Source organism: Petromyzon marinus, chromosome 39 (genome assembly GCF_048934315.1).
Source record: "Petromyzon marinus isolate PM22_M1 ecotype Great Lakes invasive population chromosome 39, UKy_Petmar_22M1.pri1.0, whole genome shotgun sequence".
NCBI classification, from domain to species: Eukaryota; Metazoa; Chordata; class Hyperoartia; order Petromyzontiformes; family Petromyzontidae; genus Petromyzon; species Petromyzon marinus.
Genome location: NC_133705.1, coordinates 9,149,153 through 9,164,833, shown reverse-complemented (window position 1 = coordinate 9,164,833; position 15,681 = coordinate 9,149,153). Strand labels below are relative to the sequence as shown.

At 46.3% G+C, this 15,681-nt stretch overlaps 1 protein-coding gene across 2 annotated transcripts in view; it reads left to right on the top strand.

Annotated features, from left to right (window-relative positions):
- Window positions 1–15,681, top strand: part of NPHP4 (nephrocystin 4) — a 307,452-nt gene that overhangs the window by 185,849 nt on the left and 105,922 nt on the right. For both annotated transcript variants that reach the window (XM_032968292.2, XM_076072909.1), the window contains 3 exons: window positions 5,198–5,319; window positions 5,914–6,108; window positions 9,390–9,586. In XM_032968292.2, the coding sequence (XP_032824183.2) occupies window positions 5,198–5,319; window positions 5,914–6,108; window positions 9,390–9,586 (514 nt within the window). The remainder of the gene's footprint in view (window positions 1–5,197; window positions 5,320–5,913; window positions 6,109–9,389; window positions 9,587–15,681) is intronic.

The following is a 15,681-nucleotide window of genomic DNA, read 5'->3' as shown; positions in this document are numbered from 1 at the left end:
TTGTATAGAATGTATGCAGGTACTCTCGGTATTGTTGTGAAGAAGCAGCAGTAGCCTAGACACCAACGAAAGAGAAGCGCAATGGGAAAATATGTAGAGAGTGGACATAAAAACAATCGGAAACCGTCATCAAATAAAATACGGAAGTTGATAGTGGTGGTAGCAGAAGGAAGAACGGCAACAGACCGGAGCAAATTGAAGGTGTTCATCGCAGATGCCACGGAGTCTCACAAGGGATGATTAATGACGATGATGGATGCACAGACGTTTTTTGTTCAATGGATGTATGTTAAACTTCTTTAGCATAGCACGCAGCCAACCGTGCCAATCGGAGGTGCGTGAGCAGGACGAATAACTGAACACAAAAAAGCAATGAGGGCATATCATTCATTTTTTGTGGATGGGGGCCTCCTCATGCCACGTGGCTCGTGGGTGTTATTTGACCGTATTTCACCCCACCGGGCAGTGCGGGTTGGTGAAGGTGGGCATCCGAGTAGTGGGAATCTCAAGATTCTATGTAAAGTAGTGGGACGTGAGCATCATGGAGAAAAAAAAGTAAGCGTCTAATATAAATTTACCGGGAAGAGACGGTCATTAGCAAATGAGAGTAGGAACTAGTAAGGTTTGTCACGAACAAAACATGCCGATTCGTGGGTTTGCTCTCCAACACACCGCTGTGCTGAACTAGTAACGAATTGTTTTGTTTACGTAAAAAAAAAAAACCTTACTTATTGGTTGTGTCAGGTGGTGGCGTGTTTAACGGCACATTTATATTTATGCGACCTAACCCAAAACCTTACGTTGTGGATAATATTGGTCTAAAAGGCCTCCTACTGCCTGTTAAGCTGAGAAGAACGTTTAAGCAAGGACTGGAACATGGACAGGGGGGTCGATGGAACAGATGGCTGGGGAGAATATGTTCCACACAATGGGAGCAGCAGAGAAGAAGGAGCGACGTCACACTCGGCTAGGGTTGACTGAGCACTTGAACTGGAGAGCAAAATCAGAGGAATTGAAGAGCGATGAGAGGGGAGAGGCAGGAGAGGGCAGAGTCCATGGAGGAGCTTTAAAACGATGAGGTCGGTCTTGAACTTGAATCCAGGGCTGGAGCCGGAGCTAGTGGAGGGCAGCAGCTTGGGATGCGGGGTGTTTCTAGGTGCATGTTACGTCTCTCTGTATGTGTGTGTGTGTGAGAGTATGAGGAGAGGTAGTGTAGCAGTTAGCGCCCTGCGCTTTTAACCTGGCGACCGGATTAACACCAAGTGACGATTATCTGAACAGGTCCTGGGCTCCCCCTAAGTCGACTCGGCCTCAAATGAGTGCCTGGTGCGGTTTGTAATCATCGTCACTAGGGAGACAGAGGAGGCCTGGTGTGACGCTGGTCACCCACCCCCTCTAGATTTGAAGTTTTCGTGACTGCAGGGATCCATACTTTTTGGTTCTTTCGGTAAAGTCACTTGGGTATAAAAATAAAATAAATTGTTATACCTACGTGACTTTACCAAAAGGACCAAAGAGTACCCACCCCCTCATTTGCCGTGCCGGCCTTCATAGGTGCTCACTCACAACACTTACCCCAACAGTCTGTTACGGCTTTACGGGGCATCTTTGTCTTTTTATTTGGAGCAGTAGTGTAGCGGTTAGCGCCCTGTGCATTTAACACGACGACCAGAGTTCAATGCCTGCTCATAGCCAACATCAGTGGCGAATACTTGAACTGGGCCTCTCCGAAATCGACTCGCCTTAATTGAGTACTGTGCCTCGTGTGGTGTGTAAACAATAGCACTGGAGAGACAAAGGTGGTGGGGTGCGGCTCTGGCCACACGACTCACTCGTGTGCCGCGCCAGCCTTATTAGGCGCCTGCTCACCGCACTTGCCCCAACGGTCTAGCAAGGGCAATACGGGAGTCTTTGTTTGTGGGTATGAACATTTGTTAGTGAGTGACTGACTGAGATGAGGAATGGTGGCAGCAGCAGCAGCAGCAGTCGCTATTCAGTGGTTTACACGGGGGAGATTAAACGAGCACAACATAGACACAACACCATGTCAATTCCAATTGTGTTTACTTTGCTCGTATGCAACAAAAATAAACATGTATGCGCATTCGGGTTATTTTTTTATATATTTATATAAAGGAGATTGCTTTTGTAAGCCCTGACTGGCATTTAGTTTGTACAAGCAGAACAACTGATGTAAAATTCTATTTTACGTACATCTGTATATACACACGGAGAATTGTGTAATTGTCCCCATCGCCACGCCAAGTGTCTCCTTCGATCAGTTGTGTGCTCACAGGACCCGCACACGTGACAACATGGCATATGAGCACTTTCATAAAATGTTAATATTCGGCCGTGGATTGCAGCACACAGCTGCCTTCCCTTGTGGATAGTGACGTGTTCTTGTTATTTCCGCACGCATTTAATCGACGAAGTGTTGCGTAGTGCACTGTCAGGGTTTCAGTGTAATAGTGATCATCTAGGGGGTTCAGCGGTGATGCTGTAGTCAGTTCACTGGACTATGAACCGGCTCGCCTGAGTTTGATTCTCGGCCATAGCTAATTATAATTATTGGTGGCATTAGCCGTGGGTGTGAACCATTCCTGAACCAGTATAGGGGTCGCTCCTTCAATGACCAGCACTGGCCAGTGCAGTGAAGTATGGTCAAACATCTCCCTCATTACTGATTTGACTTGGGGAGGCCTTCATCCAGCAGTGGATTGACAAAGGCATTGATTGTTGTATTGTCATAATAATGAAAATGAAGTGATCTAAAGTATCAAACTATGGAATGACTGGTGCACAACGCGTACATGTGGGGTTGCTCGTTTTATTGAACAAAAAGACGCTAAATTTTGATTTAAAGCATTCGTGACTGCAGTGATTCATATTCTTGGTTCTTTCGGTAAAGTCACGTTGAAGGGAAACAATAAAATAATCAAATATATATAAAACAATAAAATTCTCACGACGTTTCGACTGTAACACAAACAGTCATCATCAGGTTTGAAAACCAACGGCAAGAAAAGTTGGTTTTCACACCTGATGATGACTGTGTTACAGTCGAAACGTCGTGAGAATTTTATTGTTTTATATATATTTGATTATTTTATTGTTTCCCTTCAACGTGACTTTACCGAAAGAACCAAGAATATAAAAAGAAGCTAGTTAGTGTGGATTTTGGCAGGAAATAGCGAATGCATGTTGTCCAAATTTCTGAGCTTAGTCTATTGGGTATTAACAATCTGATTGGTTGATTGGTGGGTGTGCATGCAGATTATTAATGCAGGTGACCCACTAACTATTGCATCGCTGGTTTTTAATTCATGTGTGCTATTGGCAATTAGAAAATATTGAAATTGTTCATGTGATTTTAAATTCATGGCCATGACTTTTAACATGTTTTTGCTTTTGTCATATCGATCCAATTGTGCTATCGGTGGGATATCATGAGATGGAGAAAAACGCCCATTCGGAAATCTCACAGAGTACTACATCACCCCATGTTAAAAACGGCCTGTGGAAGGTGATATCACAGAACTACTCCTGAGGGAATCAATTCAAGTAACGTTTTGGCCATCTGCACTTTCTCATACAGCCTGCTGTAAAGATTAAAAACAAACTTAAACTCAACATTTGTCAATAAAACACTGTGGCCTTAAAAGGAAAAACGTATATTAGCCAACGTGTCAGGCAAGGATCCTTCTTTGTTCATGTGCTATGAATAAAGGCCGTTGCTCAAAACGTCACCCCTTCTATATATGTTGCCTTCAGGGCCACAGTATTTATTGACCACTGGTTTGAGTTTTTATTTTTTACTAATCTTATGATTTTGCTTGTTGTACCAGTGCCAACGCAGCAGCAGCGATGGCGGCTGGCATGACCACCAAATAATTCAGTGTCAAGATGTTCATCGCTTGGTGGTCAAACCAATTTTTCAGATGTGGAATTTAGCCAAATTCATTGAAAATCCTGCATTTAGTGCGATTGGGGTTCTTTTGTAGTCATTGGTGACTGGGTTTAGGCCTTCATTTTGAATTTGTAGTTAAGAACCGGGGTCCATCCACAGGTGGTTGTCCGTTTTTGATCTCTGTGACCTCTGGGGTACCCGGACACCACACGCTTGAATCCATTTTTAAATGTAATTTTAATTTGCTATCGTTTTTTCATGATATTTTTCCCCCTCCAATATAATTACCCTTTACACTTCATTTCGTTACAACCCTGTATTTTTATCCATTTGTCCCTATTAAAAATTAATGTCTGAGTGCACTCGACTTAAATGAGTAACGCCTATTAGAAATGGTTACAGCTCATTTGGTAGCCAGCAGTTCTAATTCAGGGCAGGGTTGGCTTTGGTATCATCAATGTTATCATCATCGGAATCATGAGCACCATGTTTCTCAAACTAATACGACCTGGTGAGGCTACGCTGTTGGGTTGGAGGTCAGAAATGGTCGCTGCGTTAATTGATTAAAGACTACGCGCCTGCTATAGGATGATAAATTACTAACCACTGGCTGAGGTCTATCAAGTCAAATCATCGCACTGAGTGGTAACCGAAGCACGGTCACCGAATTGACTCCTCTGCTCAACTGTTGCAGTCAATGCCACGACCTAAATATCTTCCTGTAGTGTCTGCCTACCTGGTCCCCCACCTTTCTCTCCAATCATTCCTGTACTCAGCCTTCTCCACATTCACTCCACGGTCATTCGTACCCCAGTGGTTGACCACTTAGAACCACCTCCTTCCTGGCCTGTCTCTCTGTCTCCTCCCTGCAGCTGTGTACCATCGTGGGGCCACCAGCTAGGGGTTTCTAGAACTCCACCCTCTCCCCTACCACCCCCCCCACCCTCTCCTGTTTTAAACAATACCACGCTACAGGATTGCCTCCACGACAGTGCTTCCTCTCTGCTTGCGACATTTATGTACGTATTATATACGGTGGCGGTGACGTGGGCCAGCGGTAGCGCCAGAGGTTCGCGGTCCGAGCCCCGAGGTCACCCTGGTTAATAATGCGCGAGAGTATTAACCGTTCGTACGCACCATCTGCTTCGCAGTAAACGCAGTCGACGTTGAAATGTATGTCCGTATGTTGAACTTATTTCGCACCGTACGCAGCCAACCGTGCTAACTGGAGATGCGGGACGTGCCGTATCCTACAGCTAACTCCGGGTTCCTGTAAATCCTCTGCAGGGCAGCGGCGTGAGAAGGACCATCGTGGACGCGGACGAGGCGTCGCCCGAGCAGCTCCGCGGCAGACCCGTGACTCCGGTGGATGCCCTCATCCTGGCGCCCGGCGGCGGACTCCCCACCAGGTGAGCCGCTCCCCCGCCACTCGGCGCGCCGCCCCCGTGCCCCCCTCCCCCTTCGCCTTCCCCCCCCCTCCCCCCCGCAGCGGAGGTGCGTGACGAAAGCTTATGGGCACTGGAGCTATGCTGACTTAAAACTTTCGTGACTGCAGGAATTCATATTTTTGGTTCTTTCGGTAAATTCACATATTTTCTATTTATTTTAAATTTTACTATATTTTTTAAATTTTTTATTGTGTTTTTTTTGCTTTTATTATTTGAAATTTATTACTTTTATATTGTTATTTTTTAATTTTCTATTTTCTATCTACGCGACTTTACCGGAAGAACCAAGAATATAAATTCTATGCTCTTTTAAGTCTCGATTGAAAACTCATTTCTTTAGAACTGCTTTTTGTGTTTAGTTTGTTGTCCTTCCCCCCCCTTCCCACACACACACCTCCGATTAGCACGGTTGGCTACCTATGGTACAAAAGAAGCTGAACGTACATACATATATACACGTGTGCTAAATCGCTGTCTGCTCTGCTGCTGCTGCTCCTGCTGCTGCTGCTCCTGCTGCTGCTGCTCCTGCTGCCACTGCTGCTGCTGCCCCCGTAGCTTCTTGTCGACACTGTCACGCGCGGCCTTCGCACGCCTCCACACTGCTGCCGGCCTCCTGGAAATCCGCGACATCCACGGCCGCATCGCTGACATGGTGGACCCAGGCGACCCTGTCGCCTTTGACCTCATGCGGGAGGAGGCCGACCCTCTGAAGGGCAACGAGATCATGCTGCAGTTCGTGGCCTTCAGCAGGTGCTGGCGCTCCGCCCGTCTGTGTCTGCCTCTCCGCCTGTCCGTAACGTGGGGGCCACATTGACTCAAGTAGTAAGGATCCAGTGTGAACAAAGCTTCAGTCTTCTTCTTTCGTATCGAGAGCAACAACTACGATTTCACGTTCAGGTGGTCAAGCCAGATAACCGCGTGAGGAGTAGCGGGGTGTATCGCTTTGATGTTTTATTACGTTCGCGAGATACTCGCACTTTGCTCGGGAGTGTACCCCAATGTTCAGTTGGAGGACCGTTGTCCCAGGGGCTACCTGGCCCATTGTTTGGCCATGAAGAGGAACCATTGGCGTGGCTTGCGTTGATGCTCTGAAGACCGGGAGATCGATGATTGATGTTCGGTCGCCGTGTTGAAAGCATTCGTCGTGATTTCTCAATTACCAGTGTGGACTGCGTGAAGTCTGCCATCTCCCTCTCCAAATTTCAGTACAAAGTTGCGATGCTATTCAGAAGTCATCAAATTGAAACCCGGCGGAATTGAACAAAGGGTTGCCCAGAACTTGAAAAGGTAAACCAGGGGCAAAATATGGAAGCATGTTTGCCCAGCTACCCGTCAAAGACAAACGCATGTTGGAAATCGTTATATTGCAAGCCAATCTCCACTGTTTCTTCAGAAGAGAAATCGTAAAACTACATGAACTCCTGAAGCCATGTAGGAGCGAGCAGCCCTGGACATTGGCATTTAGCTTCTGAACATAGTACCATACTTTAAAATAGAATAAATGCGTATTTTAGGATGTCCCCAATGTCGTCTTAATTGTCGTGAAAGTTCTGGCCTGCTGGGCTACTAGGTAGCCAAGAGATGGCAGTAGAGAAAGTCGGTTTGCAAGTGGTAACGCTTGTGCCTTGCAGCAAGTAGGACTTGGGTCTGATTGCCGACACAGGCACCTTCCTCCGTGGAGTTATAATCCTGTTCCTCCGGATTCTCAGTTTTTTTTATTTTTCCCATAGCAAAACAAAAAGACAACGTAACTGGCATTGGCCAAACATCACAATGCTGAAAATTTACCAAATTACTCAATTGGGGTGACAAGTAGCAGCAACATTGCGCCCCGTATTGCGAAAATTTGCCAGGACCGTCCTGAAACAAGATTCTTGAAACCTCAGTAAGGCTTTCATGGGTAAATAAGCGCAGTAGTAGGAGCAGTAATAATAATGATTATATTGCTATACACACGAATATGATCGTATGTATGTATGCCATGCCACAGCCTGCGCGTTCAGTGAAGCAAAAAGTAGGCTGAAATGTCCCTGCAGCTGGGGCATCTGGCAGTCTTCACGCAACCCATTTTGAACACAGAAACTCAGCGGCCCAGTGTATCCACTCCTGATGTAACAATTCACCGTGTGCCCCACCTGTGCTGCCCTCCGAAGGCGATTTCATGAATTGGGTCACAATTTTATCCAAGCATTATGAACAAACCATAACGTTCTTTGAATGTATGACAACTATTCAATACAGCGTCATTGCATTTACGAAATACTGGTCTAAAAAAAAAAATGTGATTCTTACCACGTGTGATTCGATGGCGATTACCGTGATTGTTAATAAGTTATATTGATTTATTCATCCTTGAACCTGCAATTACACCGCAGTTGCGGGCACCTGGCAGTCGGGACACTCACCACTGGGCCAGTTTGAAAAGAACCGGTGCTCAACTTCTCACTTTATATGTATAAGACCCATTGCAGGACGAAGGCCTTGCCACGCATTGTCGGTCGTGGGGGTTTGTTGAGCCATGCTTCACCACGCTGGTCAGTGTGGCAGGGGGTTGGTGAAAAATCACGTGCAATTTACATTTATTCCTACCATCTCTCAGTGGGCTCACATGCGTGCACTTAGAAAATTAATTACGATTTTTACGAATGCGTAGGTTTTATCAGTGCATGAACCCACTGTGCATCCTTTAATGAATTGTTTACCAGTTGTGCCACGAGACGAAGCAACACCCAACTGGTACTCCTTCAGTCAAGAAGAGCATCATCACGTCCTTTGAAGGATATTGACATCACAGGACTATCTGTGATGGTGGTGGCGGTGGTGACGCCTACGGATCATTTCAAATACCCCTCTGCTATTCAATATTGTACGTAGGCGGGAATCGTAATGCAGGTCACCGGGTTTGTAGCGTATTGTTCTAACCACTGTGCGATCGCCCCCCACCCCACCACAACCCCCTCAATTCTCACGATACTTACCCAGTTATTTCCTCGAAAATTACCAGAGTGCACCATGTCCGGTTAAGTGGCCATTGCAGGCCAGGCGACATTGTTTGCAAGCGTACGCAGCCAACCTCCCTGTGCTGGCATTACAACCAAAACTCCTATTTTTGTAAGCGTTTGTGCGCGTAATTTGTGTGACGTTAACCACTGTCCCTACATAACCCCGGGTCACCCAAGTCATCTTTGTTAAGGGAGATATTGAATCTCATCGGTCTCTCACCGTGTTTAATAAAGGGCATCTGTCAATCCAATCAATTGGGTGAGATCAAATTGTCTTTTAACCTTAGTGCTGAATTTGGTTTCCCAAATGACTCACACTTTAGCATATGTCACTGGAATTATGAGAATTACAGTTCACGATGGAAATTATTGTTTGTGATTCATGATTTTGATTATGCTGATGACCATGGTGAATCTTGATAATAATGCATATGGTGCTATTTTTTATCTAAAGATAAGGATGGTGCTGATAATTATATTGATTATTACGATGATGATGCTGATGATTAAGAATGCAAATGATGATGATGATGATGATTGTGACGCTAGTTAAAACCATGACGATGCTGGTCATTATCATGATAACTATGAATGCGATAACAGATACAGACACAGAAAATAAAAGTGATAAAGCTGATGGTCAGGAACGCATCAATAGCACACTTAACTTTCACCTCGCCGTGATAACGATCGCTAACAACCACCGATCGTGCGACTGACTCAATTATAAATTGCATCATTGCATCCGGTAGGTCTATAATAAGGGACCTATACATATCCTCCTTATCTCATCAGAGAGCAAGCCCACAGTGATGTATTGATGACTAGTGTTAAAAAAAAAAAAACTTCAATGCGTGATCGATACAGCTTCCTTGCACTGAGTTTGATGTACGTAGGTGGCTGTTTTTAACCAAGAACATCAATGATTAAAATGAACGTGTTAACAAACAAAAAACGCAACCCCGTGCCGTCTTTCCTAACCATCTGGTGCTTTCATTTTCGGCGTCCCGCTGACTCGACTCCCAACAGAGCGTCAGGACGCGGTGGCGGGGGACGGGGCGGCAGCGTCACCCGTGCGCCCGCGTCCGTCTACTTCACGCTGCGCTTCTACCGCTTCCCACCGGCCGCCACGCGTGCTCTGGCCCTCTCGGAGGTGCCTGCTCACGCCCGATCGGACGAGCCCACCCTTCTGCTGCCTCTGGGCCCCGACGGGGTTCCGCTCAAAGGTAAACAGCGGCAGGCGGCGGTGGCTCACCGCCCACCCAGCAGATCGCTGGCTGCCCCCTGTGACCGAGCGATTGTATTACTGGCCCTGTGGACTCACCGCTGCCTCGCTTAGCGCATGCGGCGCAGATAATGCCTCCTGACCTCCTGACTTTTACTGTGGCCCACACAACGGCCACCTCTTTCACGCAATTGCCGCTCCCTAAGCCCTCGCTACCAACTAAATGGCTCAACCACTGCCATGGCGGGCCAAATACTCCCCCATGGCACGATTTTTTTCATTTGGTTCAACTACCGCCCCTGTCTGTGGCCCAGCTACGACTCTTGTCATCCGTCCATCATCACGGTGACACGACTCCACTCCGTGGCTCATTTTTCCACCCTTGTGGTCCATTTACCACCGACATGGCCCAACACCACTCCTGTGGCTCAAGCATTGCCCATATGTCTGAATGAATGTACTTGCGGCCCAAAAACCGTCGCATAGAAAGACCAACTCTTCCCGTTGCCTCCCGACCCTCTCGTGCCCTACATTCCCGCCCCCATTGGACCAAATATTGCCGAGATGACCAACTTGACCTCCCCATATCCTACCAGTTTTCGTTGTTGTCTAAGTATCCCTTTGACCGAAGCGAATGTCTCGAAACGTGGTATCACAATTACCATTTAACGCCTGTCGTATCGACGCGTGGGTGGGGTTTTTTTTTTTTAGCGTTTGCCTCTGAGAGTCTTTTCAGATCGAAAGTCACACTTTCAAAAACGTGATGCTCAACCAATGACTCATTGTTACTCCCCCACCTCCCGTGACCTAATTGCCTGCCCCAATATTACGTGTTATCGGGGTGAGATGCCTCTGCTCTGTACGGAATGACATTGCGTCCGCACCTCATTTAACAACCCCTACCCTGGGTTTTAATTTCTCAAATTGAATCACCGAGTGTGAAAGGTGAAATTTTACGTGTCGGTTCTGTCTTTGCACCTCCCCCCCCCCCCTGCTTTTCAGGATCACAAATACGTACAGTGCACGTAACAGTTTTTTCTAGCAAGTTAAATTATTTTTGTAAGCTGCTGTTGTGTAAGTTCATATCTACACTGAAGTTTTCCATGAAAGTCGCATTGTTGCGCTATTGAGTTGAACTATGTTTGCACCTCAGCTGCTTGATTTCTGCCGAACTCTCAACTGTCTCTCCTGTGCCTGTGTTCGTCTCTACTCTTTGTTTTTCACCTAAATATCCATCCCCTCCCTCATATCCGTAAATAACGGATATCCGTAAATAACGTAAATAACGGATATGAGGGAGGGGATCGGGTAAAGCACTGGGCAATGATCATGGTGACCTGAGTTCGGTTCCCAGCCGTGTCTAAAGTAAATGGCAAGTGATAGCAGATTTGGAATATATTTTTTTGCTGGAAGAGTCCGATGAGCTCTGAAGGTCTAATTTTTTCACACACGTCCAGTACGGGCGGGTCAGAAAGTTGCAAAGACAAACAGTACAAAAAACACAAGAGGAGTGCAAAGTATAGGAAAGCGAAACAAGTCACTGAATATAAATAAATAAAGTGTGTAAGTACATCAATTCACGTCGATTTTCAACATCAAATGCAATTTTGATTTAAAGCTTTCGTGACTGCAGGGATTCATATTCTTGGTTCTTGCGGTAAAGTCACGTAGAACGGAAACAATAAAATAATAAAAATATACGAATATTATTATTTTATTGTTTCCCTTCTACGTGACTTTACCGAAGGAACCAAGAATACCAAATGCAATCTTTGGCACAGCAGCAAAACCGAAACAAAAACAGTCCCAGACCACACCAAACAATGCACAGGCCCTCAATAAAATTGCATGTTAAACTTGAACTATCGACACATGAATAAGGATGAAAGTTACAAATCACAATGGCAAATGTGGTTGTATACACCACTATAACCGGTCATGCACCCCCAACTCCAACGTTTTCCATCTAATGTTAGCCACCTTGATGGGTTATGGTTAGATAACCCCCATGACTGACATGCCTTCATCTGTCTGTGGATTGACAAAGTTCAAGTTGACTATGTTAAACAAGGTGAGAACTCAAGAGACCAAGATGAGTGTCTCTTACAAGGGTGATTGGGGGCATTAGTCTGCCAGAAGTGGGGGGGATGATTGTGCGTACCTATGTTTAGCACGTAGTAAGGTTTCGTGACCAATATCCATAATATAGATTTTTTTGGGCTGGATCGCGTAGATATTAATGTGTCGTTAAACCCACCACAACCCGACACAGCCAATTAGTAAGCTTTGTCACATAAACAGAACATGCCAAATCCGTACTAGCGAAGAGGAGATTTGAGATGGTTAAGCAGGATCTTTGTTTCCACGTCAACTCACACCGTACTTCCACCAATCATCGAAAACCAACCTCGAAACCCTCCAACTCATCTTCCTTATGTAGCCCGTCTCCCGCCCTGTTTTCTCCCCATTGACAGTCCTTCTCAGGTTTTCCCCACTCTGTTAATCCTTCTGGGGTCAATCCGATCAGAGTGTCCTCCACTCAATAATAATCGGATTGCGCGTCATACACGGCATGCGCTCCCGTGACCCTTAACCCGTGGTTGTGTTGTGTTGTGTGTGTGTGTGAGGATGTCCCGAACATCCTCTACACTAGTACAGCTCACCGGTGTTTTCGAGAGTAAACCCACAACGTTTACAATTCGAGTACGACGTTTCGCCAGTAATTACAACCAGCATCATCAGGCGATAGTCAGGGTTGTGAGAAATATTCCTCCTGTTTCGGTCAGTGTGCTGTGCTAGTCACGAATTTTAACGTTTTGTTTACGTGACAAACCTTACTAATTGGCTGTGTCAGGTGGTGTTGGTTTTAATGACATTTATATCTCCGCGATCTAACCCAAAAAACCTCTTATGTATGTATGTATGTGGAACTTCTTTCGCACCGTAAGTAGCCAACCATGCGAATGGGAGGTGTTACCATGCTAATGGGAGATTGCTGTGTATAGTTGCAATTGTGTAAATTGCAGTACATTTTTTAATCTGGCCAAATTTGCACCATCACCAGAGAAAAACACATTGGTCTACTCTTGCGAGTGACGTCAGGGGGATCTTTAACTGCTGGACTGCTAGATCCTACTGGACATCTGTGGAAAAAGAGCTTCATAGCTCATCGGATTTCTCCACGATCAATAAACATTCTGATTCTGATTAACGTCCACCGTGAAGAAAGGGGCATGTAGTATTATCACAGTTATTACACCCGTAGTGTTAATCAGCGAGGCCCACTGGATTCGAACCGTGAACCTTTCCAATAAGCGGCGAACGTGCAACCGCTGGGCCACATCACCGATAATAGGGCTGCAAATGATTCATAATGATTAAATACATATGAATGACAATGAATACCGATGTTGGCTAAGGTGCATTTCCTTGCGTTAAGATTTCACTCGGTGAAAAAAGAGGCTTTCTGTACGCAATCATACACATTGTAGGGAATCATTGCCACATTGATTAAGTGCCATACTTGCGTCGGAGTTCATTTCTTGGCACGCAGCGAATCTGCTCGTGATTTCCAGGTTTGCGGAGGTCAGGCACGTCCAGTGCGGTTAATTGTATGAGTGGTGGTTTTTCAGTGCGCTTGGGTATTTCAAAACCACCAGAGAGGCCTTGACACGAATAATCCAGAAAACTCAGGATGGATCTCTTCCCTTCCACACAAAGGAGTTAAAATCCAATCCCATCCCATCACGCGCATCTGCTCGTCTGCCGAACATTATTTCGTTGGCAGGAAACACGGTTGGTGTTTCCCTCCCTCCCAGCACCTGGTTCACGCACAAGAGATACATTATTTGAAGAATAAATCATCGTTAATAATGGAACGGAGAGAACTCCTTCCTTCCGAGATTGGATCATTACACAGGACGGCATTCACCCTCCTCGCCCAGCTTATCAGCAGCGAGCAGGCACGGGCCCTCTGATGCTTACATTTTATTTAACTTTTTTAACCCCCACCCTCGCCCCCACTTCGTTCAACGGACATTGTCAGCGGTCGCGCTGGCTCGCCACGTCGCGCGACGTTGCTTGGCCATGACATTTCGTCGCGGCCAAGCAGCAGCCTTTAGTTGGCGGGGCAGCTTGCGGGGGGCAGCTTGCGGGGGGCAGCACGGAGAGGAGCAACGGCCGACGGCAGCCATGTTGTCGCTCTCGCTTAACGGCGCACGGGGTTTGACGTTCAATATTAACAACGTTCTCAATTCAGTGGGGGGGGGGGGGAGGGAGTGCCAATTGGGGAGTCAGAAAGACGTAAAGTGCAGGTATGTATGCCCCGTGCCCTTTGCACTGGTTACATTTCACTGAGTGGAACGCATTTGTGATTGTTATTAAATGGGCCCAAGTTGTATTTATTTAGTTTATTTCCGCACGAGCAAAGCAACAATTGGGGTGGAACGGTGGCTTTGTGATCTGCGCGCCGCGCCATAGAACCTACGACCCGAGTTCGATTCCTCACCAGTGTCGGTGACAAGTGATATTTGAATTGGTCGTGGAGCTCCCCGCAGCAACATCCCGTCACCGACTCGCACTGACCGGCGTGGTGAAGTATGGTCAAACAACCAACATGGCACGGGTTAGCCTTCATCCAGCAGTGGCCTAGCAAAGGGCTGTACTATATGTTACATTTGAAAGCAACTGATTGGAGCACATGTGCGGGTTGCAGGAAGGCTGGTTACCAAGAGGTGGTACCCAGGTATCAGTGTTGAAGGGGAACGTCTAATGCCAGAGTAAGGAACAGATTTTAAAGTTCTTTTCAGGAAAGTCAAGCATCACTTGCACTGTAAAACCAGTATTTGGCAGTGAATGAAGAATAACTGCTAAATGGGAGTGATTTCTTTAATGTTGCCAAACCGTTTGAAGTCATGGAAGTAGACACTTGACTTAAGCCGGAACAACCGATGAGCCTATGAAGCTCTGGCCCAAGCTGGGGTCGGCAATGGTGGAATAGTACGGTGGATGTTACATAGGTGGATAGGTTGGGGCAATCGTGCACAAACTCGGAATTGAAACTCAAAGCTGATTAACTTAACGCATTCTGCAATAAAATAAATGTACGTACAAGGTCTTAGGTAACTTCTGTGGGCGCTGAAGGTTGCATGCAGACAAATACAAAGATCCCCTGTATAGCCTTAAGATAATTTTGGGGCAAGTGCTGTTAGCGAGCACCTATGAACACCGGAACGGCACATGAGGAGGTGGGTGGCCAGCTCCACGCCTGGCTGCCTTTGTCTCTCCACACCAGGTCCTCATTTGAGGCTGAGTCGACCTCGGTGATGCCCAGGACCGGTTCAGATAATCGTCACTGGTGGTGTTGGCCGTGAGCTGGAATCGAACTCAGGTCGCCGGGTTCGTAGCGCAGCGCGCTAGCCGCTACACTACCGCTCCCCACAAGACAAAGATCCCTGTATAGCCTTAACAGACTGTTGGGACAAGTGCTGTTAGCGAGCACCTATTCAGAAACAACAGACCCACACGTGCACACGGACATAGGCTTGTGTATATGTACGTTTCTCCTTACGTTTTCAGAGATGAAGCGTGCCTCAGATTAGCCACATGATTTGAGTGGGCGATATCGACCTGAAACTTGCGCTTTCCTATAAGCATAGCCATCAGATACGGGCTTGTGATGGACATTCCCATTGGATGGAGTTCAGGCTAGGGTCATGGGGAATAGGCCTTGTTGGACTTAATTGGTATTGACTCTTTAATTGGTATGAATGAACACAGTCTGTATCAACGTCTTAAGTCAAAGCAGCATGCTTTCAAGTATTCCAGGACACACAAATTCCAATGTGATTTGGTTTTGGGGCTTAAGTTTCATTACGGGATGAACATCACAGGATAGATTTTCGTTCAACCATGATTTGAAAAATGAGTCACCGTAAAAAAAAAAAAAAACTCGACTCATGCCCAGTCCAACTGGGCATGCCATTATAAATATTGTGTGAAATAAAAAAAAAATGATCACAGATACAGTATTCCTGCGTTTTGTCATTCGATGTCGGTCGCATGTGGCTGTGATGAGAGCATGCGAGTGGTCATGCG